Source organism: Lemur catta, chromosome 3 (assembly GCF_020740605.2).
Source record: "Lemur catta isolate mLemCat1 chromosome 3, mLemCat1.pri, whole genome shotgun sequence".
Lineage (NCBI taxonomy): Eukaryota > Metazoa > Chordata > Mammalia > Primates > Lemuridae > Lemur > Lemur catta.
The window spans coordinates 114,336,656-114,356,766 of record NC_059130.1 but is presented as its reverse complement, the minus strand read 5'-3'; the positions used below and the strand labels follow the sequence as shown (position 1 = coordinate 114,356,766).

The window sequence follows — 20,111 nt, the reverse complement described above, 5'->3', positions numbered from 1 at the left end:
AGCCCATTTCCCAGACCCCTTGTGTCGTCTGGCCCATGTGGCCCGGCCTCTCCTTCCCAGGTCTGCTGCTGACTGCTCTCTGGTCTCGGGTCTGTTAAATGTAGGGTGACCAACTATCCTGATTTGTCTGGGACTGAGGGGTTCCTAGGACATGTGACTTTCAGTACTAAAATCAGGAAAGTCCTGGACACACCAGGACGAGCTGGTCACCCTGGTTAAATGTCCGGGCTGTGCTGGGAGAGCTGACGCTAAGGGAGAGATCTCATGCGTCCTGTGCCCGTAGGACAGGCCCCTTAGCTCCAGGGAGATCTCGCGTGTCCACCTGCTCTCTGCGTGGTGCCGCCCATGGCTCCGCACCTCCCAGGGGGTGTCTCCCCGTGTGCCCCTGGGAAGGCCTTGCTGGAGGAGACAACCCAGGGCTTGGCCAAAAGGGGGTGAGGGGACCATTCCTGGATTTCACATTGTTCTGTCCTCATCTCCCTAGAGTTGAAACTTCCCCCTTCCCAGGCAGGTTCCCCAGGAATGTACTGACATTGCCGAGGGCAGCTTAGGTGACTTTGGTCAAGTCCACACCAAGAAAGATGAGCCAGCTTGCACTTAGTCTGGGTCTGGAGTCTGGGTCCCACTTTTGGGCTGAGCTGGAACGTGGAATCACCTCCAGCCGGCCAGGAAAGACGGAGAACGTGTCGTCTCTTTCAGAAGGTGGAAGATGGGGAGCAGGTTTGGGGTGGGAGCCAGGGGGACAGAGCCGGGGCTCAGCACGTGGTCAGTGCAGAGAGAGAGTGACGGAGGCCGTGTGTGTGTGTGTGTGTGTGTGTGTGTGTGTGTGTGTGTGTGTGTGTGTGTGTGTGTGGCCAGCTTTGTGGCAGCCCCTGGTGGTTGAGAGGACCCCTGTCCTCAAATAATTTCCATCCAACAACATTCATTCGGCACCTACCATGAGCCCCCAACTTCCAAGCTCTGGGTTCTGGTATTTGGGCGTTAGTGAGGCCAGTGGAAGGAGACCACCCAGTGTGTCTGGTGGGGCAGGGGTGGGTCAAGCAGAGGGAGGGACCCGGCAGGGAGGGCGGAGGACTGAGGCCCTGAGACAGAGCGGGCCTCGCCGACCAGCAGCAGTGCCACTCAGGAGCCTGTTAGAAATTCTCAGGCCCTGCCTCAGACGTACCAGAATCTGCACTTGAACCAGATCCCTGGGTGAGTCTGTGCACACTCAAGTCTGAGCCGGGTGTCCCAGCACCCTCCTGGGGTCACCTACAGAGGATCCCAGCCCCAGGCAAGGTTCGGGCAGGCCCCTTGCAGCCTGAGCTTTCCCAGGTCTACCAGTTGCCACAAATGCCACCACCAGCAGCCAATCTAGTCCCCAGTCTTGGGGGTTCGTGTCATCAGCTGGGGCCTGGGACAGGAAAGCAAGACACTGCGAGGGCAGCTGGGGACAGGGAGCAGCCGGGACTGGCGGAGCAGGTGTGCACCTGGGTCACGGGGCCAAAGTGACAGACCTGAGTCACCCGCAGCTCCCAGTGAGGTCTGCAATTGCACAGGTGTGAGGGGGCAGGAGGGGGGCAGAGACCTCACCCCCCGCACCCCCACCCCTTTGTTCCAGGGAGCTGCAAACCTTTTTCAAGTGCCTTATTAGCAAACATCCCACCAGCACCTGGGGCTGCCGGAGACTTTATGGCCATTTTTATTAGCTCTGCCTCATGCTCCGCCCCACGGCTCTGCCAGGTGGAGCAGGCGTTCTGCAAATGTTGCCTCACCAGCGCCGGGCACGACCCTGCACTTGGAGAGTGAGCAGGTGTTGGAGGGAGTGAGAAACAAGGCCTGGGCCTCGGGGAAGGAGCAGCCAATCAGGGAAGCATGGTGGACCACAAACAGTAAAACTTCATTGCTTCACACCTGAGACCTTTCAGGCAGGAATGAGGGAGGCCAGAGCCCAGGCAGGCACTGGGCTCACAGGACTGCAGGGGGTGTGTTTAACCTACTTGTGAGAACATCTCTGTCCCCAGCCCCTTAGAAGCTTGGTTTCCATGCAAACAATGGTTATACAAATGCAAAGTCTCTCTCATCTCTTCATTAAAGCACAGCCTCAAAGGACCAATTGCTACCTGAATCTTCTCTGTTAGCTTGAAATGAGGTACTGTGTATATAAATGAAGATGTTGGAATTACAAAATGCTTTTTAAATAGGGTAGAGTATAAAAGTTTTGTCCTAAAGAGCCTTCTCATTCAATTGCTGCGTTTTGGCAAGAGATGCAAAGCCCATACCATTGCCCTCCCTCCATCTGCCCCTCCCTTCCTCCTTTCTGGGTCCCGGCCAAATCTGAGTCTGCAGCCAGACTGAGCTTGGGCTTGGTCCGCCAGTGGATGGAAGCCACGGAAAGGTTTTAAGTTGGGAAAGGACAGGCCAGATCCCCACTGTCATGAGGTCACTCTGGCAGCAGGGTGGGGTCTTGGGGAGGGAGATGGTGACAGGAATGAAAACAAAAGTGAAGCGTTCTGGACCGAGCAGAGGCAGTGGGCGAGAGGGGAGGAAATGTCCAGGAGTCACCTGTCCCACAACATCCCCTAACCTAGGGGAAGATTAGAAGATTAGAGGTACCCACGCAAATGTCACGCACACTTTTCCCATAGCCCCACCCACCCTCCTCAGACCTTTTTATCCACATGGCACACACAGTTCCAACAGCACTTGCTATGTGGGTTCAAAGCTCACTAGAAATTCAGAGCAGCACCTTAGGAAGTAGGAATAGGTAGTGGGAGGAGGTACTACAAGGGGTAACGTGGTGTGAGATGCTTCTAGAGGAAGGCAACCTGAACAGTGTGCAAAAAGACAAAAAGTTATAAAAATCCAAGGGGCCCACATGCAGTCACTTAAGGAAACAGCTGGGCAGTGTCTTGCAGAGTTAAACGTAGCCCCAGCCACACCGCGTCTCCATTCGTGTGCACAGACCCTAGTTCTGGGCGAACAGAGAAGGTTGAGGTAGCAATCGGCGCTTTGAGATCTGCTTGAAGGAAGAGACGAGGGAGCGGCCAGCATGTGCGTCCTCAGGAGAGGGGCTGAGCGGAGTGTGGCGCGTCCGTGCGAGGGGTGCTGCTTGCTGAGAAAAAGGAACCAACTATCGGCAAAGGCAATAACGTGAATGAATCTCGAGACGACGTTGATGCTGGAAGAAACCACACGGAAATAGTACACACTCTGTGATTCACTTTGTATCACATCCTGGGAAACATGATTCATGGCGACAGAAAGCAGATCGGTGGTTGGCTGAGGTTGAGGGGGTGGGCACAAAGGGCACAAGGAACCTTCCGGGGGGATGGAGGTTATGTTCGGTACTCTGACTGTGGCGATGGTTTCAATATGTCAAAACTCATCAGATGTGTAAACTTTGAGTATGTACAGTTTATCGTTTGTCAATTATACCTCAATAAAGTTAGACACAACATTGAAAACAAACAAAAGCAAGGGTCCCAGGAGACATGTAGCATAGGGTAAACTAACCTAACACGTTGCAAAACCTAAAACCTGGCAAAACCTAAAACCTGGCAGGGTGAGATTGATGTTTGTTAAGATGACCTTGATCCTGGAGCAGGTTAACAAATGGCCAGCCCACTGCCTCTAAGAAGGAGGGAAGTGCACGCAGACACGAGAGAAAGGACAGCTTTATAGTGTTGACATTTAGAATTACAGATGCTCCTTGGCTTATGGTGGGACTACGTATCGAAAGTTGGAAATATGTTAAGTAGAAAATGCATTTAAAACCCCTGACCTACCGAACATCGTGACTTAGCCTAGCCTGCCTTAAACACCCACATTAGCCTACAGTTGGGCAAAATCATCTAACACAAAGCCTATTTTGTAGTAAAGTGGTGAATATCTCACGTAAGTTATTAAATATTGTCCTGAAAATGGACAACAGAATGGCTGAACGAGCACTTAAAGTACACTTTCGATCGACTGCCCAACACTTCTGCATCATCGTAAAGTGGAAAAATCATTAAGTCTCGAACCGTTGTGTTGTTGTGTCCGTCTCGTTCCCTGGTATATACTCAGCACCGCAAACTTGATTGACACGTGGGAAGGATTTAACAATTCGCTTAAAAATTTACTCTGTCAGTGGTATAAGGAGAGGAATACGGCAAGTGTCCACGGCATGCCGGGCCCTGCTCTAAGTGCATTTGCGTATGTTCATCAATGTAGGCTGCAGTTCTCGCAAGAGCGAAGTATTGGACCACCTGATTCCCCAGCGATGTAGGAAAAGTAAGTCAAAGGCTCATCGCCTGTCTCCTCCCAGCCCCGCCCTCTGCTCCCAAGTCCACTATCTCGATTCCATGAGAATCTGGGACTCTTCCCAGTGGAAAGACAAAACCAGGAAGGGGTGGGTAAACAGAGGTTGTAAAATCGTGCCGGGCGTGGAGAATGTGCACTTGACTTGCTCAGCAAACCCCTGTCATCAGAATGAAGGGACCCACTGGAAGGTTGAAGCCGGAATTTAGAAAAATAAAAGGCCATCCTGTCCCTGCCAGCAGGGAGGGAGCATATGGCTTTCGTTACCTGGAGAGGTGGCAGGCTCAGAATAGAAATACTCTCCAGAGCCGTGGAGGCGAATTCGGATGCCAGAGAGCTCAAGTTAATTCGCTGGTAAAGGAAGATCTGAGGGGCAGTGGGGGGAGGCGGAGGGGGACAAAGAGCATTCACGGGCTCTGGTGTCCAAATGACTTGAATTCAGACCTTGACAACGCTCACTGTGACTCGGTCATCTCACCTCCTCCCTGTGCGTTAGTTTTCTCGCCTGTACAATGGGGATAATAATATTATTGTTGTTATATAATGTATGTTATAGCATGTTTCATGTAACACTATAGTATTATAATAGACTAGTAACAAGGATTCAGTTAGAGAGGGAAACATTCTCAGCATAATGCCTCCTATTGTAAATCTCTATAAATATTAGCACCCCCATGGCTGTAATCCCACAGGCGGGTATGGTAGCACCCGTTTAGCAGATGGAGAAACCAAAGCTCCGAGAAGCTAAAGGACCTTGTCTAACATCATGTGCCAGTCGCATGCAGAGCCCAAGACTAGAACCCAGGGCTGTCCTTATTTGTGCGGCGCATACTCCCTGAGCACCTACCGCGGGGCCCAGCTGGCCTTCGGGGAGCTCATAGCCTGGGAAGGAAGACAAATAAGTTACAATGTATTAATAGCATGATGTGGACAGATATGTGCTCCCAGACAGACACAGCCCTGGGGCGGTGGACACGAAGTCTCTCTACAGCAGGGTGGGCAGGCAGGGGAGCCTGCCCGGTGGTGGCAGCACCTGCACGTAGGGCTTATGGAGCACTATTTATCTACCGTATCTAGAAGAGCCTTCCAAGCAGAGTTAGCAGCACAGACAAAGGCGTAGAGGCAGAAACCAAATCCTTGGCATCTCTGCATCCGGCCCCGAGGCTGAGCCCGGGGCATGGCACACAGCAGGCCTGAGTACTTGTGCTGAAAGTGCATGGCCCACGGTCCTGGCCCCAGGCCCAGCAGAAGGCTCAGTGACCAGCCCTTGCGTGGCCTCACCCGGGCAGAGACACACAGGCCAAGGGGACAGCCCACAGGGTCCTGGCTCTTCCTGTGCCTGGCTTTTCAAAAACACAATTACCTGCCTTTGGAGATGCCGTCAGTGTTGGTAAACTCCAGCCGCTAAACTGCATTACACCGATCTCTCCAGAAACCTTTGCAGCTATTAATAGTTTATTGATCGCAGCCCATTGCTGATGAGAGGAGGCCCCTCGCCCTCACCCCCCTCGGGTCCCTGCTATCTGCGGAAGGCCTTCTATCCAGCAGGTGGATCAATGCCACTCAATTCTGGGGAAAGTGAGTCTCTGGGCCGCTTAATCTACTTTAGGAAGACAACAGGGAAGGCAAAATCTGCGATGAGGCACCAGGAGGAGGTGGGTGGGTCCAAACGAAAGCTGTGGCCTGGCTGCTGTGGCTCCGCAGATGACAGCCAGAACCTACCAGGGCTTGGGGGTGCCATATAGAGTGGTAACAACAGGGGGAACCGGATGAGGGGCATGCAGGGGTCTCTATTGTCTTTGCAACTTTTCTATAATTCTAAACTTATCCAAAATAAAAATTTTATTTTTTAAAAAAGGGACTCGGCACATGGGAAGTTGGGAACTTGGGAGGAATGGAAGGAACACCATTGTGGCTGGAAGCAGGGAAGGGGTGCAGGAAAAGGGGGGGAGAGACACAGCTGGGGGTGCGGAAGGAGCCGGCTGTGTGGGGCCCTGTGGGCCCAGATGAGGATTCTTGGCTGTTTCCTAAGAGCAGGGAGGAGTCTTGGAAGGGACTTGGGTAGGGGAGTCCATTAATCTCATTTGCGTCTGAAAATCTGGATCCTACCTGGAGAGGGGGTCAGGAGAGACTGAGCAGGGGCAGAAAGCCCAGCGACCCCTCTGCCTGCACGTTCCAGGGGAGAAGAGGTGGTGACAGTGGAGACGGAGGGACGTGGTGGCTCAGGATCTATCTAGGAGGTAGAGCACCCAGGACCTGGTCGCTGACTGCATTTGGGGCGTGTGGAAACAGAGGTGACAAGGACGGTGCCCAGGAGTGTGCCCTGGGTTAACAAGTGCAGGGCGGGCGCACTCCTGGAGCTAGGGACCCCAGCAGAAGGGACGTCTGGGGTGGAAATAGTCCTCAGCGAGAAGCCACCTTTTTTATAAAGCACCAGTCCAGGTGTCCCCTGAGCTGTTTTCTGTACCACCTGGGAGGTGTCACCTACATGCATGGCCCAAACATATTGCTTATGTTACTGTCACCTGAGCATGTCATCAGCGTAGCAATTGCCTAAACATGACACCTGTGTTGCTGTCCCACAAACACATCTTCTGGGGATATCACCTACGCAGTGGTTACCTGCAGGCATATTCACCTGGTGTCAACCATGTCGTGATTTTCTTACTACATCACCTGGGGAGCTGCCAGCTACACATGTCCCCTGCGTCTGTTTCTTTATGGAGCTGTCACCTGAGCATGCCACCGGCACCCCTGTCAGCTACGAAAGTCACTTAAGCAGGTTGCTTGTGTAACCAACACCTGTGAGTGTCACCAAATTCAGATTCTGCTCCTACTGTTTGTAAGTCGTGGGATCTTGGATAAGTCATGCTGTCCCTCTCTGAGTCTCCATTTTCTTATCTAAAAAATGTCACTCGAGGTCACTGTCACTCAGAAACAGTGCCTGGCACAGGGATTATTTTTTTCAGTCTGAGTTACAAACAAAGAAAATCGTTCCCGGAGGGGAGAGCCGTCCCCTGCCGTTCCCACTGTCACTGTGCTCTTCTGAGCTCAGTGTGCGCAGGGAGGCGGTATCGTCTCCGCAAAGTCCCCCTGATGGAAAGCTCCCCGATCTGTCAGTCCGTCCGTCAGACCAGACGTGAACCTCGGTGTGTTCTGTGCCAATGAAGGTGTGTTGATGCTAATGTGTGCGGGGTGGCAGGAGCGGAGGGGGACGTCACATGAGCTGGCTCAGTGCAATGAGACCACAGCGACGGCAGCCCAAGCATGTGGGAGGCCAGGCGGTGGGGGGGACAGTGAGTCATAGGGGAGAGGAGCGGGAAGACAAGGATGGGGAGCAGCTGAAAGGGACAGATGGGGAGAGGCAGAGAGCAGGAAGTCTGTCCACGAGGGGTGGGGATGAAGGACTGAGGCACCTCTCTCCTCTGGGGTGGCAGGGCTGGGACACACGCCCGAGAGCCCGACTGTTGCCCTCTCCTCTCCCCATGGGTCTCTCTGATGGGACTGTCGGGCCGCGAGGAGGGCGAGGGCCGTGGATATGGACGTCTTACCTGGTTTTCTGCTGTGACTTGAGAACTTCTGAGCGCTAAACAGATACTAAGTTGTAACTAGAATAGGCTGGGACTTGCTGGAAGACACACAAATGTCCCTGACACCACAGTGATGTAGCCTCTGCAACTCCAGCCTGAGGCTTCTCCATGTCAAAGTGTCCAGATTGCACATGGCAGGAATTCCATCCCCCTGCAGGGCATCGCAGGGTGGAGGAACAGCACGTGACAGCCCCTCTGTGCATTTGAGTGCGACTTTCCTACTGACAGGGAAAGTCCTTTTCACCAGGTGAAAAACCCACCTGGTTTTTCACAACTTGTGGACTGAGAATGCTTTTCATGTGTTTAAATGGTTGGAGAGAAAAAGAAATCCAAAGGAGAATATCTCATGGCTTATGAAGTTACATGAAATTCAAGTTTCAGTGATTATAAATAAAGTTGTATTGGAACACAGCCACACTGATTTGCTGCTTTTGTGCTATAAGGACAGGATTGAGTAGATGCAACAGAGACCAATAAGGGCAACAAGGCCTGAAATATTTACACTGTGGCCATTTAGAGGAAAAGTCTAGAGGCAGGTTTGAGGGGTCTCTCCCACCCTCAGCAGTCACCTCCTCTGAGCAGCCCTCCTGGCCACCCCAGAGGCAGAAGTGGCTGCTCCCCCATCTGGACTCAGATAAGCTCATGCTTTTCTCAGTCAGTGACTGTGAGCACAGAACAGCTTCCTGCCTCCTTGTCCACCAGGATGGGGGCTCCTTGGGGACAGAAATTTTATTGTGTTTCTTTTCATCGTCCCCAGGCCTGGGCATAGAGTGGCAGTGTGGCAATGTGAAGAGAGGGATTCAAATTCCCATCCTGGTTCTTATTAGCCATATGGGGTGGGGGACAACTGCCTCCCCTCCCGAGCCTCAGTTTCCCTGTTTATGAAATGGGACTGTGGATCCCTACGTGGGGTGGTCATGAGGAACAAGTGAGGTGATGTCCTAGGTGACAGTTTTGAGTTCCTGCCACATGCCAGTGACATGCTAATGCCAACACCTCTTCACCATGTCATCCTCGTGGTGCACTGGGAGTGGGCACCACCCGAGCCCGTGGAAGCCGACCGGCTAGATGGCGGCTCCCAGGCCACTGAGTGCAGACTGGACCCCAGCTGAACACAGCCCACACCCTCACTCTGAGACGCCGGGCACAGGGCCTGCATACAGTCGGGGTTCTGTAAATGCTCGCCTCCTCCCAGCACCCGGTCATGTGGTCGCTCATCAGTGTTTGTCGGGCAGAGGCTGGACCGGTGGGCACTGGGTGGGTTCCTCGGGTGCCACCTCCTTTGGCCCCACAGTGACAGGCCTCATCTTGTCCTCTGCCTCCCCCAGGCTGCCTGAAGTCCGGATCTCGGACAACGGTCCCTACGAGTGCCACGTGGGCATCTACGACCGTGCCACGAGGGAGAAGGTGGTCCTGGCTTCAGGCAACATCTTCCTCAACGTCATGGGTGAGTGCAGGGCCCGTGCCCCTCGGTGTCTCGGTGAGGAGGGGGTGTGTGTGTGCACAGTACACACGCGTGTGTACACAGGGGGTCGCCATCTTGGAGACCACCCAGTAGCATTTCTGTGGTGCTGGTATCTTCCCTTTTCTGCCCTTGCCCTGGAGGGGTGACAAGGCCAGGCCATGTGAGGTCTAGTCCCTGAGGCCGTGCCCCCAGGGATGTCCTCTGGGGAGCCCCTTCTCCTCCCAGCACAGGGAGGAGGCAAAGCTGTGTCTCGAGGGGCTCTGGCACATCGATGGGAACGAGTGACTGCAGGAGGAATGGGAGGTCCTTGGGGGACAGCAGGCTATCGCGGTCTCTGGGCCTCAGTTTCCACTGCTGAAAGATGGGCATCAGATACAGACCTAGCAGATCATTCAGGGGCCACCCAGCTCCAGGCTCCGAGACCTGGTGAGGCCACAGGGAAGGAAGTGCCGGGCACTGTGCCACCAGCCGTGGGCACACCTTCCCCAGAACCCTGCCAGTAGACACACCCGGGGGCAGTGCCGTGAGGGAGGGTGCTCCTATGGGGGGCAGTCCAGAGCCTCCCCAGGGAGCATGAGATAGCATCTCAGCCCCAGGGCACACCTGCTGCAGAGACAAGGATTCTGCCCCTGGGCCAGAGCTCCCCTCCGTGTACCTCCCAAGGCCTTTCTGCAGGTGTGAGGGAACCAGGCGATGAATTAGAAAGCTCTCTGGGCTGGATCTCCTGGATTCTGACCCTGTCTCCATGCCTCCATTTATGCATCTGTAAAATGGACATAATAAGACTATTGTCTGCCTCTAGCTGGGCTGGGTCCTTGGGCAAGTCAACCCCCACCCAGCCTCAGTTTCCCCATTTGTGCAACAAAGGCGTTGCTCTGAATGGTCTCAGCAGTCCCCACCAGTTCTTGTCAGATACGCCCTCAATTCCAGCTCTGCCTCGAGGGTGCTGGGAACTTGGCCTCAGCTCTAGGCTCTGTGTTCTCTGATTTTCTTACCAAATAATATCTATCAGGAAAGCAAAGCTTGCTGTACTTGGGCAATCAATGGAAACATAAAGGCCCCGTTGAAAGCCACTGCTTAGGGAGAAATTGAAAATGTCCAAAGGCCAGACCTCCAGAGTGACATCGATCCTGCAGCGGCAGCCCTCGCTGCGTCCTGCCTTCCTGGTGGAGCCGTGACGTGGGAGGTGGCGTTGCCGGGAAAAGCCTCCCTCCCGCATCCGCTCACTCACTGGTCAGCTCCTGACACATGAACTAGGAGCTCTCCCTGTCCCCACCCCTGGGCTGGCCACACCGGGGAATCTGATGGGGCCCTGTGACCTCTGCAGGAGGCTGAGGCTTCCTGGAGGGCCCAGGGCGGGGCAGGGCCAGGGCTGCAACCCCCACCTTCCAAGGCCGACCCCGGGGAAATTCAGGTGTCCCCAGCAGGATTGTCCCTGGCACAGCACCCACCCATCACAGCACATCCCCTGGCTGTCCCACTGCTCAGAGATCACTCTGTTTGTCATCGGTCTTCCCTGGCATGTGCCTGACAGTGCGTGAGCGTCTGGCTTCACAGGCATTACGTTTGGCGTCCTCGTGACAGCCCGTGAACCAGAGGACATTAGGACCCCTGTTGTATGAGGCGACCTGGACTCAGGGATGGGAAGTGACTTGTCGGAGTCCAAAGCCTGTGACTGGGACCAGCAGTTCTCAGTCTTAAGCCTCCATCAGATCGGCCTGCGGGCTCGTTAAATGCAGACAGCTGGGTCCCGGCCCCAGAGCTTCTGATTCCGCAGGACTGGGCAGGGCCTGAGAATCTGCACTTCTCACAAGTTCCCCGGGGCCACACTTTGAGAACCACTGGTCTAAATGTCTAGGTATTTCCAAAAAACACCAATTGTGCATATATCTATACATTGATAGCTGTATCTGTCTCTCTGTATATTCACATCTGTGTCTGTATTCTTTTCCATGTACAAATGTACTTTTCCTCCCTCCTTCCAATGCTCACTTCACCTTGCCCCAGACGCAGGAGGCTGCCCCCATCCCTTCAGCGTACAATTTAAGGACATATTGGCTTGGGTCCAAATCCCACATCCACCATGTGACCTTAGGTCCATTAGCCTCTCTGGGCCTCAGTTTCTCCATCTGTAAAATGGGGATAAGGGTGCCTTCCGCCTATGGTGGTTGTGAGGTTTGCAACACACTGAGCCCAGAGAGCGGCACCGTGGAAGAGCCCCGTGGGTTGGGCCTCGATGCTTGTGCCGTGGCTGTCTCCAGCCCACCCGCTCCTGCACACAGCTGGGGCTGCCCCTCTCAGCCCCAGCACAGAGAATGATGGTTCACGACTCCATGGAGCCTCACGCCAGTGTGGGGCATGGATGTTCAGGAACACGGCTCACGCACCCTGGCTCCCTGAGTGTGTCTGGGAGTGGCGGTGACAGCAGCCTCTGCCTACTCACCCTCCCCCGGCTTCTGCTCTGAAGGTCTGTGTGTCCTGGCACCACGCACCTAGGGAAGGAGCTGGGCTATGTCCCAGGTATGATGGTGACGGTAGCGCTGTGCACTTGCCCGATTTGTGCCAACTCCAAAGTTCTTTCACACTGAGCACGTCACCCACCCTGCTCCCCAGCCCCACGGGTCGGTATTGCTATTATCCCCAATTCACAGAGGAGGAGACTGAGGCTCAGGGAGGGGAAAGGGCCGAATGGGGGGTGATTATCTCTGTCCCAGAGCAGCGTGGATTCCGTAGCTCACCGAGGTCCCAGATGCCGCGGGGAAGCCGCGTGGCTGCCACTGGGGGGCTTTTCGTATGGCACCTCCTGCTGTCCCCATGTCAGCCATGGGGTCTGGGAGTCGGAACAGCGCTGAGCCCACTGCACAGACCCGGCTCAGAGAAGGACGTGCGTTGGCGGAGGTTGGAGGGTTAAATCAGGTAATCCACAGAGCAGACTGTTCCGGGTCCCAGGCCTGGCACATTCTGGGTGATCAATACATAGTATCTCTGATGACAAATAGTGATCCAGTCAGTTAAACACTGGGCACCGTAGAAAGGTTTGAAATTGTGCTCTTCTGCCCACCTGCGTGACCTTCTCCTTCAAACATATTTCAAAGCAAGCTTCAAAAATCAAAATCCAGGCATCGTTTTGTCACTTCTGGTCAATGTCTGTGACATTGCACTCACCCACAAAGACCTCCCTCCAGGTGAGCACAGGCCATCAAATGCCGAACGCCGGGTCCCCTTGGTGCCGTCAGGACAGCGGCAGCTAAAAGTGGGGCAAGCCAGCCCCTCCCCAATCTGGGGTCAGGACCTGGGGAGAGGGGCAGGGGGGAGCTGAGGACTGGGCTCGGGGTCCCCCGCATCGGAGCACAGAGCGGTTCCGCCAGAGCCGAGCCGGCCTGCCCCCACCGCATCCATCCGCATCCCGCACATCCTAACGCAGCCATTTCCAGAGGCCTCGGGGCGGAGATCGGAATGCGAGCGGCTGTAATTTCACGCCTATAACATCCCGCTATGTGGTGGGGAAAGACATTTGGGAGCCCTGTGGGTGACACCAAGGGTCTGTGCGGCACACAGTCATTAAAATGTTTTTATCTGAGCTGCAGATAAATTGTAAGCCAATTTGAGAGCTGCGTACCGGGCCCAGGAACGCATTATACACAGTCATGGAAGGATTTGGAAAGTTCTTCTGGGGGTGCAGGTTATGGGAGAGGAAGCATGTTAAGGGTGTGCTGTTACAATCAATTAAATGTTGTGAGGGGCAGACGCCTCACCCCTACCCCCGAGGAAGCCATCCTGATTCCTCTAGAATGACAAGGGGCAGGTTTCTCTGCCACTCAGTGGGGACTTTCAACCCACAGCTGGTAACCAAGGCCGCCTCCTGCGTGCTGGCGCTGTGCTCAGGGCTCAGCCCACCGTCCGTCTTTCGCAAGAGCCCTTGGACGGGGTCACCCCATTTTACAGGTGAGAGAACAGAGGCTCCGAGAGTTCAAGGGACTCACCCACGTGAGAGACAGAGCGAGGGTCCCGCCGGGCCTGCCCCAGTCCAGAGCAACCCCGACTCCCAGGGGAAATATCCCTACCTCTTACACAAAGGCCACGAGCAATGCCAGTGTCAACAAGCATGGGGTGGTACAGAGTGGAGAGAGTGGGGACCTTGTTAAGACCCAGCACTACTCATAGAAGTACTTGGTGCTCAAAACTGCCACAGGACGGTGGGTCGACGGGGTTGCCTGCCCTTCAGGGGCCTGCAGAGTCTGGGAGGAAGCATCATCCACGCCCTCGCTTCTCCATTCTGCACCCCCTCCCCATGTTGCTTCTCTCATCTGCTATCCAGGGCCTCCCCACTTCTCTAACCCTCTGAAGGGAGCACTGAACTTGGAGTCCAGCAGACCTGGTCCAAATCCCAATGCCCTCTTTTGACATGGACAGTCTAGTATGGAACTTCCCTGTCCAACAAAAAGAATATCTGAATTTTTTTGTTCACCTGTATTATAAAGTGTCTTGGATGCCCACGTTCATGGGTATTCTGCTTTTCTTTCATTTGTTCATTTATCTAACAAATATTTATTGAGCAACTCGTACATTCCAGGCACTGTTGTAGGCATTGGAGTTCACAGTGAACAAGACGGACAAAGACACCCTGTCCTTGTGGACGGGGCAGTAAGGGAGGCAGAGGGTGAGTGAGCAAAGAGATGGAATATCTGGGATGTCAGAGGGTGGTGAAGTGAGTCAGGAACAACCGGTGGGAGTGGTGGCCAGTTTTAAACAAGGTGGCCAGTGAGGCCTCTCTGAGAAAGTGACACTTGAAGGTGAACCATGGGGACTTCACTCGTTCACGCACGTGATTCAACAACTGCTTACCGAGCGTCTCCCAGGTGCCGAGCACAGTCCTAGGTGCTGGGGACGCAGTGAGGACAAGACAAAGCCCTTGCTTCGTGGACTTAGGTTCTATAAAGGCAATGGGTGCACAGTGCAGGCACAGAAACCGAGCCTTGGTCGATGTGTAAAGTCCCTAGGGCAGCCCACGGCAAATGACCACAAACTGGGTGGCTTAAAACAGCAGAAACGTCCTGTCTTACAGTTCTAGGGGCTGGAAGTCTGAAGTCAGGGTGTCAGCAGAGCCCTGTCCCTCTGCAAGGGGAAGATCATTCCTCGCCTCTCTCCTCGCTTCTGGTGGTTGCCCACCATACTCGGCAGTCCCCAGCCTGTAGCTGCGTCACTCCAATCTCTGCCCCATCATCGCGTGGCATTCTCTCTCTAGAGCTGTGTCTCTGTGTCCAGATTTTCTTCTTGTAAGAACACCGGTCATTGAATTAGAGGCCACCGCAATCCAGTATGACTTCATCTTAACTTTATTACATCTGTGAAGACTCTATTTCCAAACAAGGTTACATTCACGGGGACCGGGCGTTAGGATTTCAACATCCCATCTTTGGGACACAGTTCAGGCCACAGTAGTAACGGAGCCAGGATGCAGCAGACCAAGATTCAGTGTCTGCCTCTGAAGCCGACACTCTCTGACCCCAGCCGCATGGGTCGCCCTTCACTGAGCACAGACTACTGTGCTAGCACCGTGCCAAGCTCTTCAAGGGTTAACTCACTGAACACCCACAAAAGCTCTGCAAGGCGGGTACTACCATCTTCCCCTTTGATAGATGAAGAGACCGAGACATCATCTGCCTGGGTCACCCAGCGGCAGAACAGGGGTATAAAATCATCCTGCTCTTCTAGAAGTTTACCCCTGAGTAGGGAGGCAAGACTCACAAAGTATTGATAAGCATTAATGAAATAGTCTATCTCGAGAACCTCTCTTCTGGAGGCTTCCAAGCAAGGTTGGCAGACGAAGTCGACTTTTGGAGCCTAAGGCCAGAGCGGCACCAAACCACGCCGCATGATTCCCAAGTCCGGAGCCTGGTCCACAGCTCCCACCCCAAAGGGCAGCTATTAATGAACTTTGCATGACATGTCTAGTTTGTTTTGTTTTTTGGTATGTTCTACTGATTTTTTATTAAATGTGCCTGATGCTTTCTTCCTTGCTTTTTTTAAAAAGGGTTTTATTGAGATTTAATTTATGTAACATATAATTTACTCATTTAAAGGATATAACACAGTGGTTTTAGCATATTCACATGTGTGCAGCCACCATCATATCAATTTTAGAAAATTTTCGTCACCCCCCCCCAGAGAAACCGTGTACCATTAGCAGTCACTCCCCAGGCCACATCGGCCCTCCCTGCTCAGTCCTAGGCAACCACTGACCTCCTTTCTGTCTCTATGGATTTACCAATTCTGGATATTTCATGCAAATGGGATTATACAATATGTGGCCTTTTGCAACTGGCTTCTTTCATTTAGCATAGTATCTGCAAGGTTCATCTAGGTTGCAGCACATACCAGCACTTTAATCCGTTTCAATGCTGAATGATATTCCACTGTATGGCTAGACCACATTTGCTTATCCATTCATCAGTGGATGGACGTCTGAGTCGTTTCCACCTTTTGGCTACCATGAATAATGCTGCTATAAATATTCGTGCACAAGTTTCTGTGTGAATGTGTGGTTTCAGTTCTCTTGAGTATATATCTAGAAGTGGAATTGCTGAGTCAAATGGTGACTCTACCTTTACCCTTTTGTGGGACTGCCAGATAGATTTCCACACTGGCTGCACCATTTAATACTCCCACTAGCAGCATATGAGAGTTCCAATTTCTCCACATCTTTGTCAACACTTGTTATTATCTGTCTTTTTTAACAGTCATCCCTGTGGGCGTGAAGTTATATCTCATTGTCGTTTTAATGTGCATATTCCTCCTGGCCAATGATATTGAGCATCTTTTCATGTGCATTTGTGCCATTTGGATATCTTCTTTGGAGAAATACCTATTCAGAGCCTTTGGACATTTTCAATTGAGTTATTTGTGTTTTTATTATTGAGTTAAGAATTCTTTATCTAATCTAGATGGAAGCTTTTTATCAGGCATATAATTTGCATGTTTTTCTCCTTTTGTGTAGGTTGTCTTCACTTCCCTGATGGTGTCCTTTGAAAGATAAAATGTTTTAATTTCTTTTTTTAAAATGTTTTAATTTCAATGAAGTCCAGTTTACCTACGTTTTCTTCTGCCACTTGTGATTTTACTGTCATATTTAAGGAGACTTTGCCTAACCCAAGACCACAACTTATTCTTATATTTTTCTTCTAAGAGTTTTTATGCTTTTAGCTCTTACATCCAGGTTTATGATGCATTTCGAGTTCATTTTTATATATGGTGTGAGGGAAGGGTCCAACTTCATCATTTGCATGTGGATATCCAGTTGTCCCAGCACCATTTGTTGAACAGACTATTCTATCCTCATTGAATTATCTTGGCATCCTTGCTGAAAACCAATTGACTGTAAATGTGAGGGTTTATTTCTGGACTCTATTCTGTTTCACTCATATATATGTCTATCTCATGCACATCTGATGCTTTTTGGAGCCATATGGCCACCTCCAGTATGACTGTTACACAGACTTTGGGCAATGAGTTCACATGAAGCTCTCCTGCGACCAGTTTCCTGAGCTTTCTCATTAAAAGAAACTCACCCTGGGGCTGGTGAGGGCTCCCAGAGGAAAAGAGGGTGCAGGAGATTCTGGGGGGTGATGGAGGCTGAGCCCACTTCCACGAGGCCAGGCCAGAACCTAGGGTTTTTAGGCAGGTGGATTCCTGCTTTCTAAGACCAGATTTTAACTCTGATTCTCTGAAATCCCAGCCCACTGCTCCCCTCTTGAAAAAGGAGCAAGTTTCCAGGACCAATGTTAGGGTGGCAAAGGGCTCCCCTGACTTGGGAAGAATTGTCTGCACCTCCAAGTGGGATAGGGAGATCTGAGGGCTGAGAGTAGACCCTTCCCCCTTAAAGGCCTGCTGCCTGAGCAGAACAGAAGTGAGACAGCTCTGCTGCTCCGAAGGATGCCAGTGGGAACACAGGGTTCAGTTTGCAGAAAACCCTCTCAGGAAGCCTGCCCTGCACAGGACAGTTATGGGGGAATGGGGCAGCTCCCAGGCAGAACCAGTGCACAGCTGGTATATATGGTGGTCCAGGGGGGAGGGTAGGTCAGTGGATGGAGCCTGCTGGTCTGAGATCCCTAGGGGGTCCCCAGGAAGGGCTGCTGGAAGGCAAGATTCAGAGGGCAGCTCCCTGCTTACCCTGGGATGCCTGCTGAGTGGAAAATGATCAGCTCCTTCCCGTCTCAGAACGGAGTGGATGAGCCACCTACTGGGTTTGGACTAATTACATTAACCGGCCCCAGGCGATTGCAGTGGCCACGGACTCCAGGGAGCCAGGCTGCTGCTCTGCAGAGGAGGAGGAGGAAGGGAGGCAGCGTGGACAGGTTGGGGGCCGGGCCAGAGCTGCAGAGAACTCCCAGGACATTGAGGGGGAGAATGTGTGGACCCAAACCCCACCCTCCACCCCAGAGGCCCCCAGGGTCTGAGCACCGGGTCTGGGCTGCTCTCCTCCCCCAAGCCAGGCCCGGCTCCAAGCCCTCGCCCCTCTCCTGCACCCCTTGCTAGCACTCTGGGTGAGTGGCATGCAAATGACCCACTTCCTCCAAACTAGAAAAGGGGGAGGCTGGATAATCCCCCATTGGAGGATTCTCCCTCCATGAAATTAGGTTGATCATAAATGGAGTTCACTTCCTGAGAGTCGGGAGTGCCCAGGGGTATGGGCTTTGCATTCAGGCAGGAATTTTCTGCCCTGTTCAGCCACTAATTGCAATGCAGGCCCCTAATGTTTATTGAGCATTTACTATACACCAGGTACTGTTCTGCTTAATACCCGATAAATCACCAATAACAACCCTCTAAGGTGGGTTCTATTACGACTCTCCCCATTTTACAAGGGTGAAGACTGAGAGGTTAGAGAATGTGCCCAAGGACAGAGATCTAGTAAGATGGAACTAGGATTCAAACTCAGGCCGGCTGGCTCCAGAGCCCAAGGCCCCAGCCACTACGCTCCTTCACCTCTAACTGGAACATGACCTTTGGCAATTTATTTCATCTTCCTGGGCCTCAGTTTCCCTATCTGCTAAATGTGGCTTGCAGCAGCACCTCCCCTGTTGGAGTATGAACTGTGACAGCCATGGGAAGGACTGTGTCCCCACCGCCCAGTGAGCACTCATTTGGCCCTAACCCTTGCGCTGTGAATGTCAGTGGGGCCAGGGATAGGTCAGAGCTGCAGAGAGTGACAACAGCCCAGCGGGAGGTCTCTAAGCCAGGCAGTGACAACTCTGGCCCCCATCCTGGTGCTGGCGAAGCAGCAGCCCCGAGTCCAACCCCCAGCCCCAGCAACAGTCTTACTGTGACTTTTCCTCTCCAAGCCTCAGTTTCCTCGTCTGGAAGCGGGGGTAGTGGAGCTGCCCACCTCACTGGACTGCTGTACGGAGGAAGTACGAGGCACGTTTAAGTGCAGAGAAAGTTCTCGGCCTGGACGCTGACGTGGTTATTGGGGCAGGCAGGCAGTGGGAAGGGCAGGGACGACAGGCGCCAGCCCAGGGCTCGGGCGGTGAGCGCAGCGGCTAGACATAAGAGGTCTTTCCAGGCAGGAGCCACAGGACGTGGGGACCAATTGAAAGATGGGAACAGATGTGGAGACACGACAGACCTGGCACTGGATGGAGACGGTCCTCTGAGGAGGCTCCGATGCGACCGTGTGATCTCACTCTGCAGCCAGTGATGGCAGGAAATGAGCCGCGGGGGTGGAGAGGCCAGGCCACAGGGCACGGACCTGCACAGCCTCCTCCCGGCCAGCCGGAGCTTCGGAGGGGGCAGCTGGCCGGGCAGAGGGGGCCTGGGACAGCTGGCTGGGCTGGGCTGCCGTGAGCCAGCTGGAGCGGGGGCTGCAGCCCAGAGGACTGTGGCAGGGGCAGTGAGGACCCTCCGAGCTGGACACGAGTGTGTTGAGAGACTGGACGCTGCTGTCATGAGTCGCTGGAGCAGGCCAGGGACCCGGAGGAAGGACGCCCACTCTGCTCACCTGCCCGCCCGCCCGCGGGCCTCCCCGGCAGCTGGGGTCACCGGCTGAGCGCCAGTTCAGAGAGGGGCCAGACAGATGGGTTTGGGGCTCGGAGGAACACTTTGGAGCTAACTGGGTCATCTAGCAAGGACGGTCACTTCCCAGCTCCAGCCCCAGAGGTCCAAGCCTGCTGACTGCCTCCTGGATGGGCTTCTAGAATCCTCCCCGCCCCCCTCTCTGAACACAGCCCTGCCAAGGAGGAGTGCCCTTGACCGCAGCCCACTCTGCGCCCAGCACGTTCCCTCAGCTGTCGCTTTGCTGCCCTACATGCCACAGGGCAGATCCTACACCACCTTGGACACATGCTCGGAGAGGTCGGGGGACACGCCCAACATCCCCCAGCAGTGAGTGGGGCTCAGGTGCGAGCTCAGGTCTGCGGGGAGCCAGAGCCCTGACTTTCCCACTACACGGGGCTGCGCGGAAGACAGGGGGACAGAGGGACAGCCTCTCTCAGCCTGGAGCCACAGGGCAGCCACAGGGGCCTCTGGAGCAGGGACTTACCGAGTACCAGGCCTCCGCTCAATAAGGACACCACGAAACGTTCAAGCTGCACCGTCGTCAGATCTCCCAGCAGTCCGGGAAGCCAGCAGTGGGGACCAGCATCCCCATCTTACAGAGGAGGAAACTGAGTCTGCTAATACAAGGAAGCCTAGAGTGTGAACTTGGACATTCTCTGATTGTCACTCCTTGGGACCCTGGGGCCCTGAGTGGGGACGGAGACCAGACCTTCAAAGCCTCA

The 20,111-nt window shown here is 53.7% G+C and overlaps 1 protein-coding gene across 1 annotated transcript in view; it reads left to right on the top strand.

Annotated features, from left to right (window-relative positions):
• The window catches only part of IGSF21 (immunoglobin superfamily member 21), a 235,409-nt gene that overhangs the window by 188,202 nt on the left and 27,096 nt on the right, over window positions 1-20,111 (top strand). Inside the window, exon 4 of the mRNA XM_045546479.1 lies at window positions 9,200-9,318. Coding sequence (XP_045402435.1) covers window positions 9,200-9,318 — 119 coding nt within the window. The remainder of the gene's footprint in view (window positions 1-9,199; window positions 9,319-20,111) is intronic.